Consider the following 27,753-nt stretch of genomic DNA (forward strand, 5'->3'; position numbering starts at 1 on the left):
TGTGTATAAAATGGAGTCACTTTGCTGTACAGCAGAGATTGGCACAGCATTGTAAATCAACTCTACTTCAATAAAAAAAAACAAAGGGCAGAATTAAGCACTGCCTCTTTCCTATTCCAAATTTGGGAATAGTGTGTTGAGCACTTTTGGGAAACAAAGTGAATATAAGATTCAGAGGCATGGTTCAATTCTTGAAACTTTTGTGAATTGGTGCTTATTAACATACGAGCTAACAAAAGACCATCACATTTCCTTTTATAATCTCAAATTTAAATCTGGGCATGGGGGATTCTGGAAGTTAACATTTATTTATAATGAAATTCCTTAAAATAGAATGAATATAGAAAAGCTATGGTTGAAGCTCTACTTCCCTGGAAGCCAGGGAATAGGGCTCCTGCTGGGTTGATTCCAAAGGTAGATAAATGGTTTACATAATGTGTTTCAGGAAAAGCTCTTGTACTGAAGATGCTAAATTAATTGGCACATACAAGCCAGTATAAATACATATTCTTGTATATTGGCATATACAAGCTAATATAAATACATATTCTGTCCCCTGCTCCTCTCCCTCACAAAGGGTATGTACACTGGCCTGACCTTGCTTTTCTCACTTAATGTCTCTTAGAGATCTTTTCATATCAGAACCTTAAAAGCTACTTCATCCTTTTTTTTGTTCCTACATGTACTTTTGGGTAGCTGCATGGTATGCTATTATATGGATATGCTATAATTTGCTTAACAATCATTTACTGATAAATATGTAGTATTGTTAACCTGAGTCTACTGTATGCATACTGAAGGATAAAGCAAATGAGAAATTATGGGATATCCTATTTCTATCATCTCTGTGTCCTTGGAAACCCAGGATTCTCACTGTGGAAGAAGAAAGACATATATGTAAAGCTTTGAAATAATGACCAAACCAGTAGCAATGAACACCTTGAGTTTTGAAATCAAGTCTTCTTGGGAGAAATGGCTGATTCCAGGGACAGGAAATGTATAAGATGACCCTGGAATATCTTGTTATGAAAGCCAGAAAGGAAGCTATCAAAAACTACAAGGGTCACATTAAAAAGGACTCAGAACGACCTTGGGTGCATAGAATCATAGATATTTTAGGACTAAAAGGGGCCAGAGAAATAATCTCATCATTAATCCACCTATTAAGCACTGACTATCTACCCAACACTGCACTAATTTTGCAGAGGAAAGAAAAGACACGGTGATTTCTGTAACTGTGCAGTCCAATATGTTAGCCAGTAGCCACATGTAGCCCATATACATTTAAATTAATTAAAATGTAAAATATTTTGTTTCTCAGTCTCATTAGCTATGCTTCAAGTGCTCAATAGCCATATGTGCCTTGTCCCAGCCATGGTCATCTCCTGTCTAGGATCATGATAGTGTCCTAAGAAGTCTACAGGCTTCCATCCCTACCATTCTCAACTCCATATCCAACATGATCCTACATCTGACGTGGGTCACATGTTACTCTGCCTAAACCCCTCCAACAGCTTCTCCTCCTGCTCAGAGTGAAAGCCAAACTCCATACAAGATACAGTCTGTCTATCTGGCTCCTTGTCACCTCTCTGATCTTACACCACTCCCTCTTCCCCTGCTTAGTCTGCACCCCACTCTTCTCCTGCCTGGACACACTCTTCCCAGTGCCCCCATGACTCACACTCTCACCTCCTCCAGGTCTGTACTCCAACACACCTTCTTAGGGAGGCCTGCTCTGCCCATCCTAGAGTATACTGTATCCCTGTCCCAAATCTGGCATTCTTTATTCCTCTTCCTCTAGCGCTTATCATACTTGACATTTTATATATTTGTTTCTTACCTGTTTTCTCCACTGAAATGTTAGCTCTCTGAAGGCAAGAGCTCGGTTTTGCTCTCTTTTCTACCCCCAGCTCTTGACATGCAGCAGCTACTCAAGTATTTATTGAATGAATGGAGGAATTTCTTCATGGGTTCATTCATTATAGCAGACTTCATCAGTGGTGAGTGAAGGGAAAACTCTCTGTGAAGAGTTGGTGAGGGGTAACTTATACGAAGGGATGCTGAAAAGGAGATGACTGGTGGTTTCCATTGCCATGAAGAAATGGGTTCAATGGCTTGCAACCGAGTATAAACTTTTTAATAGAGAGGACTATTAGGTATTAATAATGCCTCTCTTCCCGCCTTTAAAAAAAATGTGCTTGATAAACTGAGGAATAAAATGAGTACTTCTCAAATTTTAATATCTGTATGAATGACATGAGGATTTCATTAAAATGCAGATTTTTATTCCATTGGTCTGGGGTGTGACTTGAGATTCTCCATTCCTGCCTAGTAATGTTAACGCTGCTGGTCTGTGAACCACACTTTGAGCATCAAGGAATTAGATGACTACCAGTAGCAGCCTTTGGATCCAAAACTTCATAAAATGTGAGTGTTTCCTAAAAATTGAGTCCAGTTGATACAATCATAAGGTCATCACCCTAACAAGATTTATATTACACAAATAAACCCATACGTTTTCTGGTTAAAGGAATCATTTCCCAGCTACTTATATTTTTATTTTCTGGATACTCAATCAAGTACCTCCCAGGAAAATTAAATGTTTATGATTTATTAAAGAAAATGAATTTGGCCTCTAGGAGTATTTGAATAAGATACTTAATATTCCCAAATAACATACTTCAAAATTTCTGAATTAGAAATAACTCATCTCAACCAAATTCATTATATAGATATTTAATAAGGTTCCCACGCATAGGTATAACACAACATAACCCTTACATTACTCTCTTCAGGGAATAAGGTGAAAAATAATCACATTCAATATTTATGAAATTAGTATTGGAAGATGAAGGAGTGTTTACAATGAGAATCTAAATATCCATAGCATAAAGTATTTTCAGAATTTGCCAGGTATCTCAATCTGCATCCTTATTCTAGCTAGTGGAGGCAGAATAGGAATTTCTTAACAGATAATAAAAAACTCTCTGGAAGAGCCATAGAGACAGGGCGAGGGATGACTCAGCCATGGACGAGGCTCAAACCACACTGCAGGTTCCCTTGGCCAAGCCTCACGGCCTCTGCCGCGGCACATCACTGACGATCACAAAGTACATGCGATGGATCCCAGAAACTCTGCCACTGCTCACCCCAAAACCCAGCCTCTCCCCTGCTACCCTCACCAAAAGAAATGGATTCTGCAAAGAGTGGCAGTTTGGGTCACATACTTGAGCTTTAATTGTAGGACTGGACTTCTAAAAACTGGACTTTGAAAAACCCCAAAGTTCGCATTCCTGCCCTACCAAAAAAAAAACCTGGGAGAAATGGCGACCAACCTGGGTTGTTAAAATCTAAGTGTAGAGAACAGATTTATAAATATAAACATGCACGTTTATATCATATAATCAAGATTACAGCTCTCTTACATATCCTGAAAGAAAGGCAGAGTTCCCATCTCTTAAAATTTGGAAGTATTTTCAAAAATAACTCTTACAAAGGCATTTGGTAGAGATTAATCCTCAAAATTATGTAACATAATAACACACAATAACACAGTAACCTATAATATAATGAACTATCACGTTACGTAATTCTAGTTTGAATAAAAACGTGTAAATATCAACTTATACCACAGACATTTGAGAATGTCCTCTGCACTGTGCTAAGCTGATTCCTTAGAATTCAAAGGGGATTATTCCGGCAAATGATGCTAAGTATGGGTGACAGTGCTAGGCTTGGGCTACAAAATGTTTAAAAATGAGACTGGCGCAATTAGAGATACACCCTCTGATACAATCTGAGAAGTTACAGAAATTACTTATATCAGTCCACTACAGGTGATTTTTCTCATCCTTGGTGCTTTGAAGATTCATAATCAATGCCTTAGAGGAAACAATTTAAAGAACCATTTAGGGAGATTAGTGATCATGTAAGGGTATTCCTGAATTTCTTGATTTTGAGAGATCTATGGACCATGTTCCCTACAGACATCAATTGTGTCCTGAGTTGACCTTCGGGCCCCTCTGCATCTCCTGAATTTCCATTACTGCAAATATTTCACTGTGCCACAGTTATTTACATATCTGTTTCTCTGAGTACAAGTTCCTTAAAATCAAAAATTGTGTTCTTGTTATCTCAGAATCCCCATAGTGTTTTGTTCATAGAGATTTTGCAATAAATATTTATTTAATATGTGGAGAAATCTCTGAGGAGTTTTTACTTGGCCATGGTATGAAAAGAATGGAAAGAATCTTCCTCTTTTCATTTCTGAAATTTCAGTTTTGGTCTTCATGGTTAGATACAGAAAGGCTAAGTTTATCGGATGTTGGCAGACAATTTGTGGACTATTTTGCTTTTGTTTCCTCCTTCCTAGGAATAACATTTCTTTTCAGTTCATATCTGTAATATGTATTTTAAGAGCGGAAGGGAGAAACATTAAAGTTGACACCTTTGTAGTTCCTTTAGATCAAGGAAGTTCTTGAAAGCAGATTGTCCTATAGACATGAAACCATCCTTCTCTGTCATCTTGACTTCCTCTTATTTTTCTCTTGATAGACACAAGATCAGTTTTGAGTTTTCCCTGTTTTGTTAAGTACTTTTGAATGTTTTTTAGGCACTGTTGGAAAATTTCATACAAGTGATGGAACCTTCAAATGCACATACATACATCCAAAACTCTGCATATAATTTCAGGGGTTAACAGACTTCCAGAAGTCCACACACGGATCCTAAATATAAGAATGCATATTCCTAACACCCCAGAAATCCATTGCTAGACAAAAGCCCAAAAGAAATGTGTGCATACATTCACCAAGAGTCTTACACTAAATGTTCAGAGCACAGCCATTCACAATAGCCCACCAACCACAGAACAGACAATATTCTGTGGTATATTCCCATAATACAATGAGAAAAAACAATTTACAATTGCACACAATAATGTGGATAAAACTCACAAACATAATATTAAATGAAGGAAGCTGGATACAGAAGGTATTACCAGGCGATTTCATTTTTCTAAAGTATAAAAACAGATTATCTTTAGTTGAAGGGGTGGCTAGAAGCAAACACGAGCTGCCTTCTGGGGTGGTGGTGAGGTTCTGTTTCTTGACTTGAGGGGCGTTTACCTGGGTGTGTCTGTGAAAATGTACTGAACTAAATGACGTACATTTTTAAACATGTATATGCTAACCTTCAATAAAAAGTGAGAAGAAAACACCTGTTTTAGAATAAGAAATTAAAGGAAAAAAGAGAATGCATATATGTTTGTATGCATGGAAAGCACCTGGCAAAAACGTTACCACCATCAACCTCCACAGAGGGTGGCCTTCAGGAGTAGGACACTTGGCTAGAGAGTGAGCCTCGACCACCCAGCATCTTTAGACATATTCATTCATTTAGTGATTCTGGAAAAGTTTGGAATACTGATTGCAAATGTCAAGTATCTACTAATTAAGACACCATTAATGCCCTCAAAGGTAGGTAAATACATGAAAAATCAAAACAAAAAGAGTCTTATAGTAAGTCAGACTATAATTAATGTTTAACAGCTATTTGTTTTAAATACTAGCTATACCTGGCGAAGCACCCTTCGAGAAGATCACTGTAAGTATTAATAAAATATCAGTGTGCTTTATTTATTCATATATTCCACTGTAAACACAATATGATCTCCTTCTTCTCAGATATAACACTTAAGAAGCCCGACAAGCTGACTGTTAAGAGAATGACAAGTGGTTATCTATAACCAAATATAGGGTTCTGAAGGTATAAGTTGATGCTGTCAAAAGTCTCAGAAATTTTCACAAATTCTTTTAGGTAATGCATTAAATTCAAAATAACAGACACATATTTAATGTTACATGTTGTGGAAACTCTACAATGGATTTTTTTTCTAGTTACTTTTAAAAATTTAAGTATAGTTGATGTACAATATTATATAAGTTACAGCTGTACAATATAGTGATTCACAATTTTTAAAGGTTATACTCCATTTATAGTTAAAAATATTCCCTGTGTTGCACAATATAACCTTGAAGCTTATTATTTTTTTTAACATCTTTATTGGAGTATAATTGGTTACAATGGTGTGTTAGTTTCTGCTTTATAACAAAGTGAATCAGCTATACATATACATATATCCCCATATCTCTTCCCTCTTGCATTTCCCTCCCTCCCACCCTCCCTATCCCACCCCTCTAGGTGGTCACAAAGCACCGAGCTGATCTCCCTGTGCTATGCGGCTGCTTCCCACTAGCTATCGGTTTTATATTTGGTAGTGTATATATGTCCATGCCACTCTCTCACTTTGTCTCAGCTTATCCTTCCCCCTCCCTGTGTCCTCAAGTCCATTCTCTAGTAGGTCTGCGTCTTTATTCCTGTCCTGCCCCTAGGTTCTTCATGACCTTTTTTTTTTTTTTTTAGATTCCATATATATGTGTTAGCACTTACTTCACTCTGTATGACACACTCTAGGTCCATCCACCTCACTACAAATAACTCAATTTCGTTTCTTTTTATGGCTGAGTAATATTCCATTGTGTATATGTGCCACATCTTCTTTATCCATTCATCTGTCAATGGACACTTAGGTTGCTTCCATGTCCTGGCTATTGTAAATAGAGCTGCAATGAACATTGTGGTACATGACTCTTTTTGAGTTATGGTTTTCTCAGGGTATATGCCCAGTAGTGGGATTGCTGGGTCATATGGTAGTTCTATTTTTAGTTTTTTAAGGAACCTCCATACTGTTCTCCATAGTGGCTCTATCAATTTACATTCCCACCAACAGTGCAAGAGGGTTCCCTTTTCTCCACACCCTCTCCAGCATTTATTGTTTGTAGATTTTTTGATGATGGCCATTCTGACTGGTGTGAGATGATATCTCATTGTAGTTTTGATTTGCATTTCTCTAATGATTAATGATGTTGAGCATTCTTTCATGTGTTTGTTGGCAATCTGTATATCTTCTTTGGAGAAATGTCTATTTAGGTCTTCTGCCCATTTTTGGATTGGGTTATTTGTTTTTTTGATATTGAGCTGCATGAAGCTTATTTTATACATAGTAGTTTGTACCTCTTAATCCCCTACCCCTAGATTGCCCCTCCCCCTTTCCCTCTCTTCATTGATAACCACTAGTTTGTTCTCTATATTGGTGAGTCTGTTTTTTGTTGTTGTTGTTGTATTCACTAGTTTGTTGTACTCTTTAGATTCCACATATAAGTGATATCATACAGTATTTGTCTTTCTCTGTTTGACTTATTTCACTTAGCATAATGACCTCCAGGTCCACCCATGTTGGTGCAAATGGCAAAATTGCATTCTTTTTTTATGGCTGAGTAGTATTCCATTGTATACATATACCACAACTTCTTTATCCATTCATCTGTTGATGGACACTTAGGTTGCTTCTATATCTTGGTAATTGTAAATAATGCTGCTGTGAACATAGGGGTGCATGTATCTTTTCAAATTAGTGTTTTTGTTTTTTTGGATATATACCCAGGAGTGGAATTGCTGGGTCATACAGTAGTTCTTTTAGTTTTCTGAGAAACCTCCATAGTGTTTTCCACAGTTGTTGCATCAATTTATATTTCCACCAACAGTGTACGAGGGTTCCCTTTTCTCCACATCCTTGCCAACATTTGTCATTTGCGTTCTTTTTGATAGCCACTTTGACAGGTGTGAGGTGATATCTCTTTGTGGTTTTGATGTGCATTTTCCTGATGATCAGTGATGTTGAGCATCTTTTCATGTGCCTGTTGGCCGTCTGCATGTCTTCGTTGGAAAAATGCCTATTCAGGTCTTCTGCTCATTTTTCAGTCGGGTTGTTTGTTTTTGAGTTGTAAGAGCTGCTTATATATATTGGATGTTAACCTCTTATCGGTCATATCATTTGCAAATATTTTCTCCCATTCAGTAGGCTGTCTTTTCGTCTTGTTTATGGTTTCCTTTGCTGTGCAAAAGCTTTGAGGTTTCATTAGGTCCCATTTGTTTATTTTTGTTTTTATTTCCATTACTCTAGGAGGTGGATCAAAAAAGATCTTGCTGTGATTTATCTCAAAGAGTGTTCTTCCTATGTTTTCCTCTAAGAGTTTTATAGTGTCTGGTCTTACATTTAGGTCTCTAATCCATTTTGAGTTTATTTTTGTGTATGGTGTTAGGGAGTGTTCTAATTTCATTCTTTTACATGTAGCTGTCCAGTTTTCCCAGCACCACTTATTGAAGAGACTGTCTTTTCTCTACTGTATATCCTTACCTCCTTTGTCATAGATTAGTTGACCATAGGTGTGTGGGTTTACCTCTGGGCTTTCTATCTTGTTCCATTGATCTATGTTTCTGTTTTTGTGCCAGTACCATATTGTCATGATTACTGTAGCTTTGTAGTATAGGCTGAAGTCAGGGAGTCTGATTCCTCCAGCTCTGTTTTTTTCCCTCAAGACTGCTTTGGCTATTCGGGGTCTTTTGTGTCTCCATACAAATTTTAAGATATTTTGTTCAAGTTCCGTAAAAAATGCCATTGGTGATTTGATAGGGATTGCATTGAATCTGTAGATTGCTTTGGGTAGTATAGTCATTTTCACAATATTGATTCTTCCAATCCAAGAACATGGTATATCTCTCCATCTGTTGGTATCATCTTTAATTTCTTTCATCAGTGTCTTATAGTTTTCTGCATACAGGTCTTTTGTCTCCCTAGGTAGGTTTATTCCTAGGTATTTTATTCTTTTTTGTTGCAGTGGTAAATGGGAGTGTTTCCTTAACTTCTCTTTCAGATTTTTCATCATTAGTGTATAGGAATGTAAGAGATTTCTGCGCATTAATTGTGTATCCTGCAACTTTACCAAATTCATTGATTAGCGCTAGTAGTTTTCTGGTGGCATCTTCAGGATTCTCTATGTATAGTATCATGTCATCTGCAAACAGTGACAGTTTTACTTTTTCTTTTCCAATTTGTATTCCTTTATTTCTTTTTCTTCTCTGATTGCTGTGGCTAGGACTTCCAAAACTATGTTGAATAATAGTGGTGAGAGTGGACATCCTTGTCTTGTTCCTGATCTTAGAGGAAATGCTTTCAGTTTTTCACCGCTGAGTATGCTGTTTGCTGTGGGTTTGTCGTATACTGCCTTTATTATGTTGAGGTAGGTTCCCTCTATGCCCACTTTCTGGAGAGTTTTTATCATAAATCGGTGTTGAATTTTGTCAAAAGCTTTTTCTGCATCTATTGAGATGATCATATGGTTTGTCTTCTTCAATTTGTTAATATGGTGTATCACATTGATTGATTTGCATATATTGAAGAATCCTAGCATCCTTGGGATAAATCTCACTTGATGGTGGTGTATGATCCTTTTAATGTGCTGTTGGATTCTGTTTGCTAGTATTTTGTTGAGGATTTTTGCATCTATATTCATCAGTCATATTGGTCTGTAATTTTCTTTTTTTGTAGTATCTTTGTCTGGTTTAGGTGTCAGGGTGATGGCGGCCTTGTAGAATGAGTTTGGGAGTGTTCCTTCCTCTGCAATTTTTTGGAAGAGTTTGAGAAGGATGGGTGCTAGTTGTTCTCTAAATGTTTGATAGAATTCATCTGTGAAGCCATCTGGTCCTGGACTTCTGTTTGTTGGAAGATTTTTAATCACAGTTTCAATTTCATTACTTGTGATTGGTCTGTTCATATTTTCTATTTCTTCCTGGTTCAGTCTTGGGAGGTTATACCTTTCTAAGAATTTGTCCATTTCCTTCAGGTTGTCCATTTTATTGGCATAAAGTTGCTTGTAGTAGTCTCTTAGGATGCTTTGTATTTCTGCGGTGTCTGTTGTAACTTCTCCTTTTTCATTTTTAATTTTATTGATTTGAGTCCTCTCCCTCTTTTTCTTGATGAGTCTGGCTAATGGTTTATCAATTTTGTTTATTTCCTCAAAGAACCAGCTTTTAGTTTTATTGATCTTTGCTATTGTTTTCTTTGTTTCTGTTTCATTTATTTCTGCTCTGATCTTTATGATTTCTTTCCTTCTGCTAACTTTGGGTTTTGTTTGTTCTTCTTTCTCTAGTTCCTTCAGGTGTAAGGTTAGATTGTTTGAGATTTTTCTTGTTTCTTGAGGTAGGCTTGTATAGCTATAAAATTCCCTCTTAGAACTGCTTTTGCTGCATCCCATAGGTTGTGGATCGTCGTGTATTCATTGTCATTTGTCTCTAGGTATTTTTTGATTTCCTCTTTGATTTCTTCAGTGATCTCTTGGTTTTTTAGTAACGTATTGTTTAGCCTCCATGTGTTTGTGTTTTTTACGTTTTTTTCCCTGTAATTCATTTCTAATCTCATAGCGTTGTGGTCAGAAAAGACGCTTGATATGATTCCAATTTTCTTAAGTTTACTGAGGCTTGATTTGTGACCCAAGATGTGATCTATCCTGGAGAATGTTCCATGTACACTTGAGAAGAAAGTGTAATCTGCTGTTTTTGGATGGAATGTCCTATAAATATCAATTAAATCCATCTGGTCTATCGTGTCATTTAAAGCTTCTGTTTCCTTACTTATTTTCATTTTGGATGATCTGTCCATTGGTGTAAGTGAGGTGTTAAAGTCCCCCACTATTATTGTGTTACTGTCGATTTCCTCTTTTAGAGCTGTTAGCAGTTGCCTTATGTATTGAGGTGCTCCTATGTTGGGTGCATATATATTTATAATTATTATATCTTCTTCTTGGATTGATCCCTTGATCGTTATGTAGTGTCCTTCCTTGTCTCTTGTAACATTCTTTATTTTAAAGTCTATTTTATCTGATATGAGTATTGCTACTCCACCTTTCTTTTGATTTTCATTTGCATGGAATATCTTTTTCCATTCCCTCACTTTCAGTCTGTATGTGTCCCTAGGTCTGAAGTGGGTGTCTTGTAGACAGCATATATATGGGTCTTGTTTTTGTATCCATTCAGCAAGCCTGTGTCTCTTGGTTGGAGCATTTAATCCATTCACGTTTAAGGTAATTATCGATATGTATGTTCCTATGACCATTTTCTTAATTGTTTTGGGTTTGTTTTTGTAAGTCTGAAGGTAACTTTGGATAGGACATTTCTGGATAAACTTCTGGATAAACTCTTAGAAAAATGGTCTATCATTGGCCTCTTGAATATAGCCATTGGCTTCTGTACTAAGAATAATAAATATTAATGTGGAACAAATTAATCAATTAAGACAAAAATTTCCAACAGGAAAACAAATACATTTTACATTTTAAAATGCATGCTTTGCAAAATGTCCTAAGCCATAATTTTGATAACATAGTAACTCCCAGTTGGGAAAGGTAAGATAATTACCATGAGAAAAAGAGTTCTTTATCCTGCACTGTGAAATGGAAATCATGCACTCAATTGACTTTTGTAGGTCTTCTGCATGTAGGTGTATTTGTCTGGAAATTTTAAAAGATTTTTTTTTCTGCCTCAAACAACCTAGTAAGCTAAAGCTACAATAAATACAATCTTAGTACCAATACAGGACAAGAGCATTCAAATGATTTTGATACTCTTTAGGGACTCAGAAACCTGAGAACAGCAATATAGTGGGTCTATGTTATGCAAAATTCCTATAATAGCAAAAACCTATTAATGTTCTCAAGAATTAAGCCTTTACAAAGCTCATCAAAACAAAAATGATCAAAGACCTAAAAGGTATATCATATAAAGTATGAAAACAAGGCAGAAAAGTAGCATACTACATTAGACATCAAACTCATTTCACATCTGGCTCATAAACCAGGTTCCCCAAACCCAGCCATCTTTTTTTTTTTTAAACCAAGTTGCTCTGATGCAGATGATGTTTTCAATTAGATATGAAAAGTGCATATCTTAAAAGGCCAAAGAAATAAGTAGTGTAATATATTAAACTTTTAAAATTTGATTGCACTTATATTTTTCTTTCTTCCCCTTTCTGTATTTTTCTAATTTTCTAGAGTGTGCCTAAGAAGAAAAAACCCCAAATTTTAAGGCCTTACTATTACTGGAGGTATACTAAGCTGATGGAGGCTTAAGCATACTTTAGAAACGTGGCATTTCTACCTCTGGGTCGTGGTTTTTTATTCAAAGTAATATGAAAGGCTTTAGAAATACTTGAAACATCTGCAGGTACAATGAGAAGGAATCAAATGTTATTGTGTTCTTTTATTGACTAGAAACTTAAAACTGTGGACATAATTTTTGGGGAGAAATAAGATGAGGATTCTAGCTCACCCTCAGGACAGATTTTCAGTATCTCTTCAAGAAAGGAGAAACGTTCGGCTGCATATCACAAAGCTCTAACAGCCCCTTGATTAAAGCGTTCAGCCAGACTGGGGTTAATCATTATAAGATTTGGTGATTAACAGGCTGTTTTCAGAGAAAGTACCAAGTATCTTGTTCCCATCTGTTTCAATTACATGAGGCTCCAGATTCTGGAAGGGTTGGGTTTGCAGCCATGAAACAGAAACAGCCTAAGTGTAGGAAGGTAGTCACTATCTGAGGTAGTGGTGCTACACCCCTCTCTGGGCACCCACCCAAGATAACAACACTCCACTGCTTACCTATTTTCTTGTCTCCACCTCTATCTGGCATTAGAAACACTACAAATCTCTGTTTTGTGCCGCTTAAAAATTAAAGAAGTGACAGGCTGCATTTTAAAGTAAACCTCCTTTCCAAATAAAGAGTAAACTTTTAATATGTTAGTGTCTTACTGCTTAAAATCTGAAAAATTTTGAGAACCAAAAATTTCATTCTGAAATTTCATTCTGAACACAGTGGGGTTCTCTCCAGAATGCACATGAGGGTGTAGTACCACGAATGGGGAGGAAGGTGAAGGAGACAGCTTCAGATGTTCATGTTTTGGCTAGAAGTGAGGGAAACACTTCTCCATGCGATTTAATCTTTGTATTAAAATATCTTACTTCAAAACTTTGCACGTAAAATGCCCTGGATGATTCACTACACCTGAAAACACCATAAATAAATGGTCTGTTATCAGTTGCTAACATCATTGCTTTTTCTGACTTATTCTATCATTAGGAGTTTATACCTCGGTGATCTTACCGTATCTTTAAAGAAGGAACATGTGGGACTCTTTATGAAGATACAGAGCAGAGAAAACTCTAAGACTACATAGTTCATATAAAAACTGTTCTCAGGATATAAAAGCACACACAAACTGGAGTGAAGGACAAGATAGTGAAAGTGGTTTTCCTGTCTGATTTGGGTTGTCGGGTAGGGGAAGTTGTTCCCTTCTTTCCTCATCTCATATGTTTAAGGTGCTTCAGAATAGGATTCCAGAAAAGAAGAGGAAGAAGGAAGGTTTGTGAATTCATCTTATAAGGGACTATTCTGGTCTCAGGAGAAGATAAGAACAAATATTTATTAAGTGCTATATGCTAAGTGGTTCACATGGTTTATCTTACTGAACACTCACAACAACCCTTTGATGAGGTACTTGTATTATTCCCATTTCCCAGATGAGGAAACTGAGACTACAGAAGGTTAAGTCTCCTGTCTTGGGTCACATGGCTGGCAGGTGGCAGCTTTGGTACCTGAATCCTCTAGTTAACCCCAACACTATTCTGCCTTCTATGGATAATTTCCTTGTCCTTCTTTCCTCTGGAGTAAGTCTCATTTTTAAAAAGAGCCAATCTGATCATGCTGTTTTTCTATTTAAAACCCTTCAATGGTTTCCCATTCTTCTTGGAACAAATCCAAACTTCTTAACACTATTCAAAAGGCTCTTCATAATTTCACCCCTGCCTACCTCTCCAGCCTCATTTTCCATCATCTTTCTTTTTGCTCAGAATGTTTTCCAGTCCCTCAAATATGCCAAACTCTTTTGTTTTACAGGTTTTGCCCAATCTGTTCCCTCTGCTTATAACATGTATTCCTCTCCCTTTTCCTGATGTCCTCATCCTTCAAGTCTCAGCAAAATGTACCAGGCTCTATCATATGCTGCTAGAGCTGCAATGTCCAATATGGTAGCCACTAGCCAGATGTGACCATGGAGCACTTGAAATGTGGCTAGTCTGAATTGAGATGTGGGAAATACATGCTGGAGTCTGAAGGTGAAGTACAAGAATAAAAAAAGTAAAATATATTGGTAATAATGTATTATATTGGTAATATGTTGAAATGGGAATATTTTAGATATATTGGGCTAAATAAATTATTAAAATTAATCTTACCTTTTTCTTCTTACTTTTTAAAATGTAGAAAATTTTAGAATTACATATGTGACTCATATGTCTATGGGCCAGTGCCGCTTTAGGGCATCCTGCACTTCCTTTAGTAGCACATGGTACAGTTGTAATTACTAGTTTACTATCTGACATTTTTACCAGACTATAAGGTCTAACAGGGAGGGCCATGTTTATTTTATTCCCCCCGGTGCCCCAGTGCTGACCTCAGCAGCTGGCATAGCGTACTTAAATTGAACTGTCGAAATAACGAAGGCTAAAAAAAAGGAGGGACCAGTTGGAAAAAGGAAAGTAGCAAAAATACTATCTTCTTTAGCACAAAATGTGAATGTGGTCCTTAAATCTTGACGTTAGAAAGAGAGAAAGAAGATGGTGGTTATGAGTTTGGGCTAAAAGAATTAAAAAATATATTAGAGATACAAATGAGGCAAATTAACCTGTTTATGATCATAAGAATAAAACATTTGTTGAATGCACACTGTGTGCCAGGTACCATGCTGTGAAAACTTTATATGCATGTACTAATTTAATCCTCACAACAAACTTAGGAGGTAGGTTCTATTGTTATCAATCTATTTTTTAGATGATGAACCTGAGTCTTAGAGAGGTTAAGTAAATTGCTCAAGGCCACATAACTAGGATGTGGCAGAGCCAGCATCTGAACTCAAGTAGTCTGGTTCCAGCCTCCTTGTCTGTTTACTCCTCTGGTATATTTCCATAATACAGCTTCCACAGGCGTATAAAGAGAAATCTCTGCCCGTAAACACAGGTTCTACCCTAGCTCTCCTAATCCTTTATTTTTCATAAGCCTCAATAATGCTTATAACCAAAAAAGCATTTTGTCAAGTGCTTATTTTTGTCAGACAAGGCAATAAGAACTTTCCATGGATTATTTACTTTCCACAATAACTTCATGAGGTGGACACTTTTCTTCTTTATTGTAAAGAAAATAAAACTAAAGAATAGAGAAGTTAGAAACAACCAAAATATGCAACACTATACAAATGGTTAAAAATAAGTGATGATATATCAGAATTGGGGGATATTTTGTAGCCATTACAAATAATGTTTCATGGAAGAGTTAAAATATGTGGTAAAAATGATTATACTAAAAACCTAATAGCAAGGACGTCCTTTCTCACTCCTACTCAACATCATAGTGGAAATCCTAGTTAGTGCAATAAGAAAAATAAATAAAAGGTACTCAGGTTGGAGAGAAAGAAATAAAACAGTCTTTATTTGCAGACAGCATGATTGTTCTATGCAGAAAATCACAAAGAATCTACAAAAGAACTCTTAGAACTAATAAGTGAGTATAGCAAGATCATAGGATATAAGGTCATAAATAAATAACAATTGCTTTTCTAGATACCAGTAATAAACAATTGGAATTTAAAATGTAAAAAAAATACCTCTTAAAATAGTGACAAAAGAAAATTGAAGTACTTAGGCATAAATCTAATACAATATGTACAGGATATGTATGCAGAAAACTACAAAACATGAGTGAAAGAAATCAAAGAAGATCTAAATAAGTGGAGAAATATTCCATGTTCATGGATTGGAAGAAGAAATAGATTCTCTGAGCAGACCAATCAGTAGAAGTGAAATGGAATCTATAAAAAAAACAAAACCTCCCTGCACATAAAAGTCCAGAACCAGATGGTTTCACTGGGGAATGCTACCAAACATACAAAGAAGAACTTATACCAATCCTTCTCAAACTCTTCCAAAAGACTGAAGAAGAGGGAACACTCCCAAAGTCATTCTACAAAGCCACCATTACCCTGATACCAAAACCAGACAAAGATACTACCAAAAAAAGAAAAATCCTCAACAAAATATTAGCAAACTGAATCCAACAACACACAGAGGGATCATACACCATGATCAGGTTGGATTCATCACAGGGTCACAAGGATGGTTCAACATACATAAGTCAATTACCTCACGTCAACAAAAGAAAAGACAAAAATGACACGATCATCTCAATAGATGCAGAAAAACCATTTGATAAAATTCAACATCCACTTATGATAAAAACTCTCACCAAAATAGGTATAGAGGGAACACATCTCAATATAATAAAAGTTATTTATGACAAACCCATAGCCAGCCAGCATAATACTCAGCAGTGAAAAGCTGTAAGCTTTCCCACTAAAATCTGGAACAAGACAAGGATGCCTACTCTCAACACGTCTATTCAACATAGTTTTGGAAGTCCTAGCCACAGCAATCAGACAAGAAAAAGAAAGAAAAGGCATACAAATTGGAAGGGAAGAGGTAAAATTGTCATTATATGCAGATGACATGATACTCTATACAGAAAACCCTAAAAACTCCACACAAAAACTATTAGAAGTGATATATGAATTCAGTAAGGTAGCAGGATAGAAGATTAACATACAGAAATCAGTTGCATTTCTTTACACTAATAATGAAATATGAGAAAGAGAAAGTAAAAAAAAAAATCCTTTTTAAAATCACGTCAAACAGATGTAGAGAACAAACATATGGACACCAAGGGGGGAAAGTGGCAGGGTGGTGGTGGTGGTGGTGTGATGAATTGGGAGATTGGGATTGACATGTATACACTAATATATATAAAATGGATAACTAATAAGAACCTGCTGTATAAAAAAATAAATAAAATAAAATTCAAAAATTCAAAAAAAAATCACAACAACAACAAAATACCTAGGAATAAACCTGACCAAGGAGGTGAAAGAATTATATGCTGAAAACTATAAAACATTGATAAAGGAAATTGAAGATGATTCAAAGAAATGGAAAGATATTCCATGCTCTTGGGTGGAAGAATTAATATTGTTAAAATGGCCATACTACCCAAAGCAATCTACAGATTTAATGCAATGCCTATCAAATTACCCATGGAATTTTTCACAGAACTAGAACAAATAATCCTAAAATTTATATGAAACCACAAAAGACCCAGAATTGCCAAAGCAATCCTGAGGAAAAAGAACCAAGCTGGAGACATAACCCTCCCAGACTTCTTACTACAAAACTACAGTAATGAAAACAGCATGGTACTGGCACAAAAACAGACATATGGATCAATGGAACAGAATACAGGGCGTAGAAATAAACCCACACACCCATGGTCAATTAATCTTTGACAAAGAAGGCAAGAATATACAATGGAGAAAAGATAGTCTCTTCAGCAAGTGGTGTTGGGAAAGCTGGACAGCCACATGTAAATCAATGAATTTAGAACACTCCCTCATACCAAACACAAAAATAAACTCAAAATGGCTTAAAAACTTAAATATAAGACAAGACACCATAAAACTCCTAGAAGAGAACATAGGCAAAACATTCTCTGACATAAATTGTAGCAATGTTTTCTTAGGTCAGTCTCCCAAAGTAAAAGAAATAAAAGCAAAAATAAACAAAGAGGACCTAATCAAACTTATAAGCTTTTGCACAGCAAAGGAAATTGTAAACAAAACGAAGACAACCTATGGACTGGGAGAAAATATTTGCTAACAATGCAACCAAGAAGGGCTTAATTTCCAAAATACACAAACAGCTCAAACAACTCAATACCAAAAAACAAATAACCCAATCAAAAAATGGGCAGAAGACCTAAATAGACATTTCTCCAAACAAGGTATACAGGTGGACAAGAGGCACATGAAAAGATGCTCATCATCGCTAATTATTAGAGAAATGTAAATCAAAAACTTCAATAAGGTATCACCTCACACTGGTCAGAATGGCAACAATCAAAAAGTCTACAAATAATAAATGCTGAGAGGGTGTGGAGAAAAGGGAACCCTCCTGCACTGTTGGTGGGAATGTAAATTGCTGCTGCCACTATGGAGAACAGTATGGAGGTTCCTTAAAAAGCTAAAAATAGAGCTACCATATGATCCAGCAACCCCACTCTTGGTCAGGTATCTGGAAAAGATGAAAACTCTAATCAGAAAAGATACATGCACCCCAATGTTCACAGCAGCACTATTTACAATAGCCAAGACATGGAAGCAACATAAATGTCCATCAACAGATGAATGGATAAAGCAGATGTGGTACCTATATAAAATGGAATATTACTCAGCCATAAAATTGAATGAAATTATGTCATTTGCAACAACATGGATGGACCTAGAGATTATCATACTAAGTGAAGTAAGTCATACAAGGACAAATATCATATGATATCACTTATTTGTGGAATCTAAAAAAGGATACAAATGACCTTATCTACAAAACAGAAACAGACTCTCAGACATAGAAAACAATCCTATGATTACCAAAAGGGAAGGGGGATGGGATAAGTCAGGAGTTAGGGATTAACAGATACAAACTACTATATATTTAATATATAAACAACAAGGACCTATTGTATAGCACAGGGAACTATATTCAATAACTTGTAATAACCTGTAATGGAAAAGAATATATGTGTACATATGTACATATAGATACATACATATATATCTAACTGAATTGCTTTACTGTACACTTGAAACTAACACATTATTGAAAAAGCTTGAAAAAATAAAATGGGCAAAAGATCTTAACAGATGCCTCAAAAAGGAAGATATACAGATGGCAAACAGCATATGAAGAGTTTCTCAACATCATCTGTCAGTAGGAAAATGAAAATCAAAACAAGAATGAGATACCACTACATTCCTATATTAGAATGGCTAAAATACAGAAAACAGACAATACCAATTGCTGGTGAAGATGCAGAGCAAAGTAACTATCATTCATTGTTAGTGGGGATGCAAAATGGTATAGCTACTTTGGAAGACAGTTTGGCAGTTTCTTACAAAGCTAAATGTAGTCTGACAGTACAATCCAGCAATTGCACTCCTAAGTATTTACCCAACTGATTTGAAAATTTATGTTCACACAAAATCTGCTCACAAATGTTTATAACAGTTTTATTTATAACTGCCAAGAAATGGAAGCAACGAAGATGTCCTTCAATAGGAGAATAAACAAACTGTGGTACATCTATACAATGGAATGCTATGCAGTGATAAAACAAATGCTCAAGCCATGCAAAACACTGAATCTTAAATGTACATTTCTAAGTGAAAGAAGCCAGTCTACATACTATAACATGCTATTTATTTGACTTCCTGAAAAAGGCAGAATTATAGAGAGAATAAACAAATCAGTGGTTGCCAGGGCTTCAGATAAGGATGGATAGGTGAAACACAGAAAAATTTTTAGGACGGTGAAACTGTTCTGTGATACTGTAAAGGTACAGTATCACATGATACTGTACATGTACATGATATTATGCATTTGTCAAAATGCATAGAACTTAGGACCAGGAGTGCAAGTTAACATATGACGATTAAAACTATGATTTAGGAGGTTAGGGATCCCAGGATGAAATGCAGACTGTGACAAAAGAATTTGACTGTATTACAAATGTATGAAATAACCTCCCTGAAGGGAGTAGGGTGAGGGAGGTAGGGAAGGTGCTGACTTAGATAGTTTTAGAAATGAGCAGTCTGTAAGACTAAAGGCAAAACACTATACATAAGCACTCCATTCTAATTGATAAAGTTTGTTTCTCATAGGGGTACAGGTAATCAAAACCACTACACACATATGCTGGAATTAGACAATTAAATAGATGACAGATGGTACAAGTCAAATTTCTCAATGTTAGAGTGAGAAGTTTCAAACAAGCAAGAAGAAAAGGATAGAATGATTCATTTGGTAATGGATTACAGTTAGAGAAATCAGTATGAACTCATACTTGGCTAAATATAGATACAGATAGGTGTATGTATATATATGTATTTATAGATATGCATTATGCACGAGTTAGTATACCCACATCTATTTCCTTGCTCTTTTAGCTGAGAGGGCTTAGAAGCAATAACATCCCAGTAGTAACAAGCACCCAGATCTTGGTTTCTAATACCAAGATCTTCAATAAAAGGAACCAAGGATCCTTGACAAAACGGCTACTGCTAAGATGGGGACAGGGAATATACAAGCATCTAGTTGTGTCAAAAAAATGTCCAAAAATATAAACCAAAACAAAATACGATTATGGAATACGTCAAAGAAACACAGGAGCCAACTTAAAGAGCTACCAGTGGCCAATGCTGGAACAACCTGACTAAGAAAATAAATATAGTAATATTGGGTTATAACCCAAAATATAAAATAAATACCTATGAGTCTATGCTGATAGGAAAAACGGTTGAATGAATGAATGAATGAATGAATAAATAAATAAATAAATAAATGTGGTAGAAGAGACAATCCCCCATAAGAAGAATTTCAAATGATTTATGTAGATATCTGCTATCAAGGAGGTAGAGCATAACTCCCTTCTCAAGTGTGGGCTGTGCATAGTGACTTCCTCTCAAAGAGTTCAGTCTGGAAAGGGGATGACTTTACAGTGGAGAAACTTGGAAAATACTACCTTAACCAAATAATCAAAGTCAATGTTAACAATGATAAATCACCTTGATAGTACATATTCTTGATATGGTGTGATGAAAATGGTACATCTGTTGTCTTTCCCAGAAAACCTATAATCTGAGTCTGATCTTGAAAAAATATCAGACAAATCACAAGTGAGGAACATTCTCCTAAACACCTGACCAGTATCCCTCAAATTTGCCACTTCATCAACAACAAGGAAAGTCTGAGAAACTGGAACAACCAAAGGAGTCTAAGGAGACAGGACCACTAAATATGAAGTGATATCCTGGAAGGGGTGCAGGAACAGAAAAAGGATACTATGTAAAAACAAAGGAAGTCTGAATAAACAATAGACTTTCATTACTAATAATGTATCAATATTGGCTCATAAAAATGCTAAAAGATAAAAATTGTCAATTCATAATTCTCTATCCTTTAAAATATCCTTTAGGAATGAAGGTGAAAGAAAGACATTCTCAAGCGAAGAAAAACGTTGGTGAATTTGTAGCCAGCAGACCTGTTTTACGAGAATTTCTAGAGGAAGTTCTTCAGTCAGAGAGGAAATGATACCAGTCAGAAACTTAGAACATCAGAAATGAAGGAAGAACAACAGCAATGTAACCAAAAATAATTCCAAAAATGGGAAGGGGATGAAGTGAAAACTAACTTCAAAAGATATAGATAGCTGTTTGAAAAAAAAAATTATTGCAGAGGAAATTCATTCTCCAATATGGTTGGGACAATATTAAAGTCCTTTAAAAAACTTCACTGAAAAAGGTAGGATATGAAACTATATATACAGTGTAAACTAAAATTTGTTTCTATGTATTAAATATAGAAACACTCAGAGCTCTGGGTGGTGGCATTTTAGGAGATTTTAAAAAACAGTTTTATGTTTCCAAATATTCAACATAAGTACTATTACATTTATTATCAGGGAAAGATAACCATGATTTTAAAAATCCACTGTCTTGCTGGACTTCATCTTAGACTCTTGGCATAAACATTTCCCTTTAGGCACACAATATAAGCTTCAATGACTCATCTGAATGTAAATTTGGCTCACAAACTTTAAACCAAATAGATAAAAAAGAAGAATTCCTGTAATATCCCAGGACACATAGGATTGCTGCTATCATCTACTGGTTCAGAACCCACATCTAAGTATCTCAAAAGACTTAACAAGATCAAATCTTGTTAATTTCCACATCATACATGTTAAGAAGACAGTGAAAAAGAAATTATGATTCTGATTGAATGGAATGCATGTCGTTTTTAAAGCACAATGCTTAGTGCAAAGCTGTTGCAAATTGTGATGTCAACATTATTCTCCTAACTGCTTCTGTCCTATTTCTTCATAAACAAGGGATGAAGACTAACCCCCAAATGTGATATTGATTGCATTATGCTGTTATCTGAGTACACCCGAGGAAGGGGACTGAGTTTTTAGAAGTCAGCTGAATGTGCGTCACTGGGGAGGAATAGTGAGCAGTTACTATTTCCTGTCCTGCCTACTTCCAGGGCCAGACCTCCCCACTGTCAGAGCTGAGCCCACAGTGGTATCTCACCCACACTGACTCAGAATTGGGGTAGAGGGACCACAGGACCTACACTAGATCAGTCCGTGTCCTTCCCCAAGGTTTTCTAACAGTAGCTGCTGGGGAAAAACCAGGAATAGTTGGTGACCATGTTTCCAGGCTTGCGGAGAGGTGGAAGTAGAGCCCTTGGCCTCTATTAGTCCAAGGCCAGCTCCACACCTGCTCTTCCTGTGGACTTTGCTTTTGAACTGGCTTAAAATGGGTTTCTGCCACCTGTATCCTCCACAGTTTGGAGTTATATAGTAACTTAGTAACTGCATTCTTTTGAATCAGGAAAACATCAGGGGTGGTGAATAATGAAACTTTCTTTTTTCAGAAATCCTTTGGGTTCAAGTGACGTGGCTCTTACAATGTGTGAGGTATTTTGGCACTTAACTCCAGTCTCTCTCAGTACCACATTCTGATATAATTATCCGTTTAACCAGTCTTTGTCCTAGGCTGTTTAAGCTGTTAGGCTGTTTGCTCTTTGAAGTCAAGAATTCGTTTTATTGGACTTTGTAGCTCCAGAACCAAAGTTTGTATCTGTGTGGCACATAGTGGGCACTTGATACATGTCAGTTGATTTTAAAAGAATTAAATATAATCATTTTTCCCCTACTATGGAATTACTTCACTCCTTCAAACTTAATTGGAAATTTGTGGCTAGGCTGGAAAAATTAATTTATTTAAGAAAAAGGGGGTTATTAACCCATTTAGTAGCATAAGAAGCTATAAAGAGAATGATTAAATTAATTAAGAAAAATTGTTTCAAGCAGGTCATAGCCATTTAAATCATATGGAAATAATTTGTGGGCTAAGTTACAAATAATATGCCTCTACCTGTTCATCCTAGGTCCCTGAGGATGTCTATTAAGTCACACTTTGTTAGCTTGATTCATTTACTATTTCTACTTGAAATATTCCATAAATCAACTTTTCATTAACCTTTTATTTGAAAGGTGATACCTGCAGTTATACACAAAATTTGCTCACAAACATAAATTCTCTTAAAACCTACAAAATATAACAGAAGGGGGGAGCCAAACCTAATAAAATTCTTGCTTATTTTTGTCTTATTTTTAATTCTTTCAGAAACATTCTAATTTTATTCATGCCCCAGGCATATACTACTCAGTATAAATACCTAAAATCAAATCTCATTACCACTCTCTAATCTAATGTTTATTATCATTAACTATTGACTGGACAGGGGTACAGTACAAAAGCCTACTCATACCTCATTCCTGGATACTGTCTAGTATAACGACCTTCAAACTAGGTGTCCAAATTCACTTCATCCTGTCTTCCCTTTCTTAGCTGTTGGAGCTGCATCCTTCTGCGTGATTGGGCCAAGAACCCTTAAGTCGTCCTTGACTTCTCTCCTTCTCTCTCACCTCACATTTAATTCATCAGAAGATCCTATGACTCCATTTTCAAAATCCACCCAGAATGTAACACTTTCCACAACCTCCAATGTGACTACAATATCTCTCTCTCCCCATGAGGCACCACATTAGCTGCTCAGGAGTCAGAGTTTAGTGACATTGCTATGTAAAACTATTTCCATTCTCATCTGCTTATGTATGTGAACAAGCTTTTCCAGTGCTTACATATCTAAAAACCAAGAAGTGGAGAACTGATGTTAACCCCCTGCTGCCTATAGATAACAAATTCATTTTTAAAAAGCACCCAAGTTATTCAATGATGCTTTTACAGTTATAATTTAATATTTAATAATTATTTCTAAATATATATAAAATATTTATTTTGTTTTGACAATTGTATACTACTACTAACTGTCATTCAATTCAGAAGAAAAATTTTAAAGGCAACTTGTGGTCATTAGAAATTTTAAAACATTAAGGTTTAAATATATACTTATTTTTGATACATAAAAGTGTAAGAGTGTGATCAATAAGACACTTTCAATCATAAAAATACATTACAACTTGGAGGTGCCACATTAACCCTGGGCAGCTCACATTTGGACACTTAACACGAAGGAAGATTATCTTTCGTTTTATTTAAGACACTTATGTTTGGGTCTTTGTTACTGTAGCTAAATCTGTATATTGACTAATACATTGTCATAATTTAAAAGTAATCAGGTGACAAAGATTCATTACAATAGGATAAAATTCTATGTGGTAAATAGAATGGGAATATAGTTTAAAGGAGAAAAAGAAATAATATAACATTGCCAACTGTTACAGAAGAGCTTATTCATGTATTTTTTAAATGATGAGTAACAACATATTTCCCATAATGCCCAACTCTGGGCTAATACACAGTAAGCATTCTATAAAAACTTGCTAGTTAATAGAATCACTTCTTGGGGAAATCTGTTTGACTTACAGGATTGGGACTCAATATCTTTCTATGGACTTGCAGATCAGATGCCCCTTCATTTAGTAAAGTGAAATTATCAACAACATATTAGATTGGAAGATATATGAATGGATGAATGAATGAATGAATAAATGAGTTGGATATTTTGGCTAATTCAGAGGTTCCCAAGTACCAGTCATCTTACAAAAGAAAATAAAATTTACTATTAATATTTCCACTTTCATCCAAACATTTTGCGCCACGTAACTAAAACTTCAGCTGTAAGGTTAGACATGTAGAAACACTGGAACGGCCACCAGAGGGAGCCCAAGTGTTTTTCTGAACATACCAGACACCAAAAAGAAAACATAAAATATAAAGCTGGGGGAGCAGGGGACGGGTGTGTGTAGGGGAAGGGACCATTACCTGTTTCAGTCAAAAGAATATCTTGTTGAATGACACAGCCATTTTTGCAATATGTTACAAATTCCTTTACTAGGTAGTTGTACATTGCAATGCTTTGAAAATTTAAATAGAAGAATTTGTTAACATAATATTAAAAAAGCTCACATACCCTAAAACTAGAAGGTGCAGGGTGGACTGCCATGATGACATCCATGATTCTCTGCTGGGCCCCCAAACGAGCCAGGCGCCTTCTCCAGCTTACCTCCTTTTCTCTACTCTCGTACAGCTCTTACTCTCTACCCCATCCGTCTTTGTAGTCAACTTTGGGTGTGGTTTCCTCACTTTGTTTGGGATTGGGCTATCAAATTACAGCACCAAATCAGTGCTTGGTGTGACTTGGGAATTGTTCATTCTCTTAGCTGAGCTAAGTTACAAGGACATTAAGATTGAACGACTTTTCATTTGGCATCTTGCCGTCTTCCCAGAATTGAGCACTGGACCAAGTCCTAATAGGACGCAAGCTTTTAAAAGGCTTCCCAGACCCAGTCTCCTCCTAAACCAGAACCTACTGGACAGCCTCAGTGATCCCCAGTCTAGGATAATATCCCTGGACTGAGGTTACCAACAAGGGTGTGATCTCCTTTGGAATGAAGCTCCAGGGAAGCTTAATGTAGTGTTTTATGTCTGGGAGCAGTGCAAAATTTGGGAATTTCCCCCCTGCTTTACCTTATTTGATCTCCCAACAATCCTTTTGCTGTGGTTCATTGGGGAAATCACCATTTTATCGATGAGGAAACTGAGGGTCAGAGAGCTAAGACTTGTTCAGTGTTGCTGGCTATTAAGTGTCAGGGACAGAAGCTGATGCACCTCTGGGGACACAGACTATAACAGTGGAAATGTATTGAATCCAGTCATATTAGTATATTCTGAGACAGAAATAAAATTCTCATCTTCCTTTTCTGTCAAATTACAAATAGGTAGAAAGTTGGATGGAAGTGAATTTAATGGCTTAGCACCTGTTTTACGGGGTATTTTCATAGTATGTTTTCCTAAGTTTCTTTTTGATGTCCGGATGGGATAATTTTATCATGTATGCAAATAAATGAGCAGAAAGCAGATTAAATTCCACAAGGTTAGGTCCTCTGCTGAATGCTGCTAGATTTAACATGTTGATTCAAGGCTTGACTATGGAATCAAAAGCATTCTTATTAAATTTGGCAATGATACCCAACTGGGTGGGGTGGCTGGCACTTAGGAAAACTGGAAGGAAATTTAAAATAACCTTGACAAATGGAAAAGGAAAACGAGGTCAAAATTCAATAGAAAGCTTTGCAGAGTGATTCATTCAAGAGAAGGGGGAAAAAAACAAAGGAGAACCACAGAAATCAGAGAGCACTGACTGGGCAATTATAGCAGAAAAGGAGCTGGAGATCAGAGCGAACAATAGGCTTCAAAGGCATCAGCTCTAGATCTGTCATTTTTAAAAGGAAGGCATGATATTGGGATGTACAAATAGGGGGAAATTCAAACTAATTCCCCATCTTCATTCAAAACAGATCAACCTTTAGTTAAAAAAAAAAAAAAAGAAAAAAATGGTGTTTTGTTGGAACCCTGAAATGCCTGATGCTTAGAAGTCAGATTTTGACAACTTTGCAAGGGCTCCTAGCAAGTAGAGTCCAAAATAATGAAAAGTTTTTGATTTTGAAAGGTTTTGAAAAGCTCTGGTACTCTGTTCCTTTGTTCATGCATCGTTCTCCTTTCCCTTCCACCTGGGTAACATCTACGTTCCATCAAGAGCGCAGGGAGGCATTTCCTCCTCCTCCGGGAGGCCTGCTCTGAGCCCCTCCCCTTCTTCTGAGAACCACACGGCCCCATGTGCCTCCTGTAGGGGGTGCCAGCACTGGCGCTTGGCCTGCCTCATCTCACTAATCCTCCTGGCAGGCCCCTCGGCTTCCACCACTATGCCACTACTCCCACACTACTGTTACTCTTACCCTGTAGGTGGGGAAACAGAGGAGTAAAAGGTTAACTAACTTGTCCACCTTCACATGGTTAGTAAGCGGCAGAGCTGGACTTAACTCAAGCCCGCAGAGCCTCTAAGGCCACACGGTCCCGCCACGGCCTCCCGACCACACGTGCCACAGCGCTGCAGTGTGCTGGCTTGTGTTCACACGTCTGCTTCCATCCCCCACTGCGACTCCCTGAAGGTGCTACACTTTATTTTCATGGCTCCACGTGGGGCCTGGGATCCATCAGTACATATGCATTCGATTAAAGGTTTTCAAGCAACTAGACAGCACATTCTGTGGGTACTTCTGAATCATTCTTTGACTGAAGGAAAACAGAAAATAAAACAAAGCTGGAGAGAACTTAAACATTTATAAAAACTGGCAATAAGAATTCTGAACAAAGCCTGATCATATTACGAAAAGTTGGTGTTACGATTTTCTTTTCTGGAAATTCTAAAGAATGAAAATGGTTAAATATAAATTTACATATACATCTGCATATGTCCATATATATGTACATATGGGTGTGTATATGTGCATCTATCTATAATGTAATTTTACCTAAAGGTAAAGAGAACAACTACAGAATAGTTTAATATCTAGGGACTCAGGGCACTCTGACACCAAATTATTAGAAAAGAATCCAAATCCTAAATGACATGTAATCACTAGATTAATTTATCCAATCTGAGAACACTACAATTTTCTCTCCTAAACCTAAGATGTATTTTGCAAATAATTTGGTTTCCATTTGTCAAAACAAGGACAATAAACATTCAAATACATCAAACATAAACGATACTATAT

At 36.4% G+C, this 27,753-nt stretch overlaps 1 protein-coding gene across 7 annotated transcripts in view; it reads right to left on the bottom strand.

Annotated features, from left to right (window-relative positions):
- Window positions 1–27,753, bottom strand: part of RAPGEF4 (Rap guanine nucleotide exchange factor 4) — a 308,486-nt gene that overhangs the window by 98,492 nt on the left and 182,241 nt on the right. The window contains exon 1 of one of the 7 annotated variants that reach the window (XM_082395395.1): window positions 25,107–26,869. The exons of the other annotated variants lie outside the window; for them this stretch is intronic. Within the exon in view, the coding sequence (XP_082251521.1) occupies window positions 25,107–25,151 (45 nt within the window). The 5' untranslated portion in view covers window positions 25,152–26,869. Of the gene's footprint in view, window positions 1–25,106; window positions 26,870–27,753 lie in introns of those variants that run through there. 7 annotated transcript variants of the gene reach the window in all.

This window comes from Balaenoptera borealis, assembly GCF_965194805.1.
Source record: "Balaenoptera borealis genome assembly, chromosome: 6".
Classification (NCBI taxonomy): Eukaryota; Metazoa; Chordata; class Mammalia; order Artiodactyla; family Balaenopteridae; genus Balaenoptera; species Balaenoptera borealis.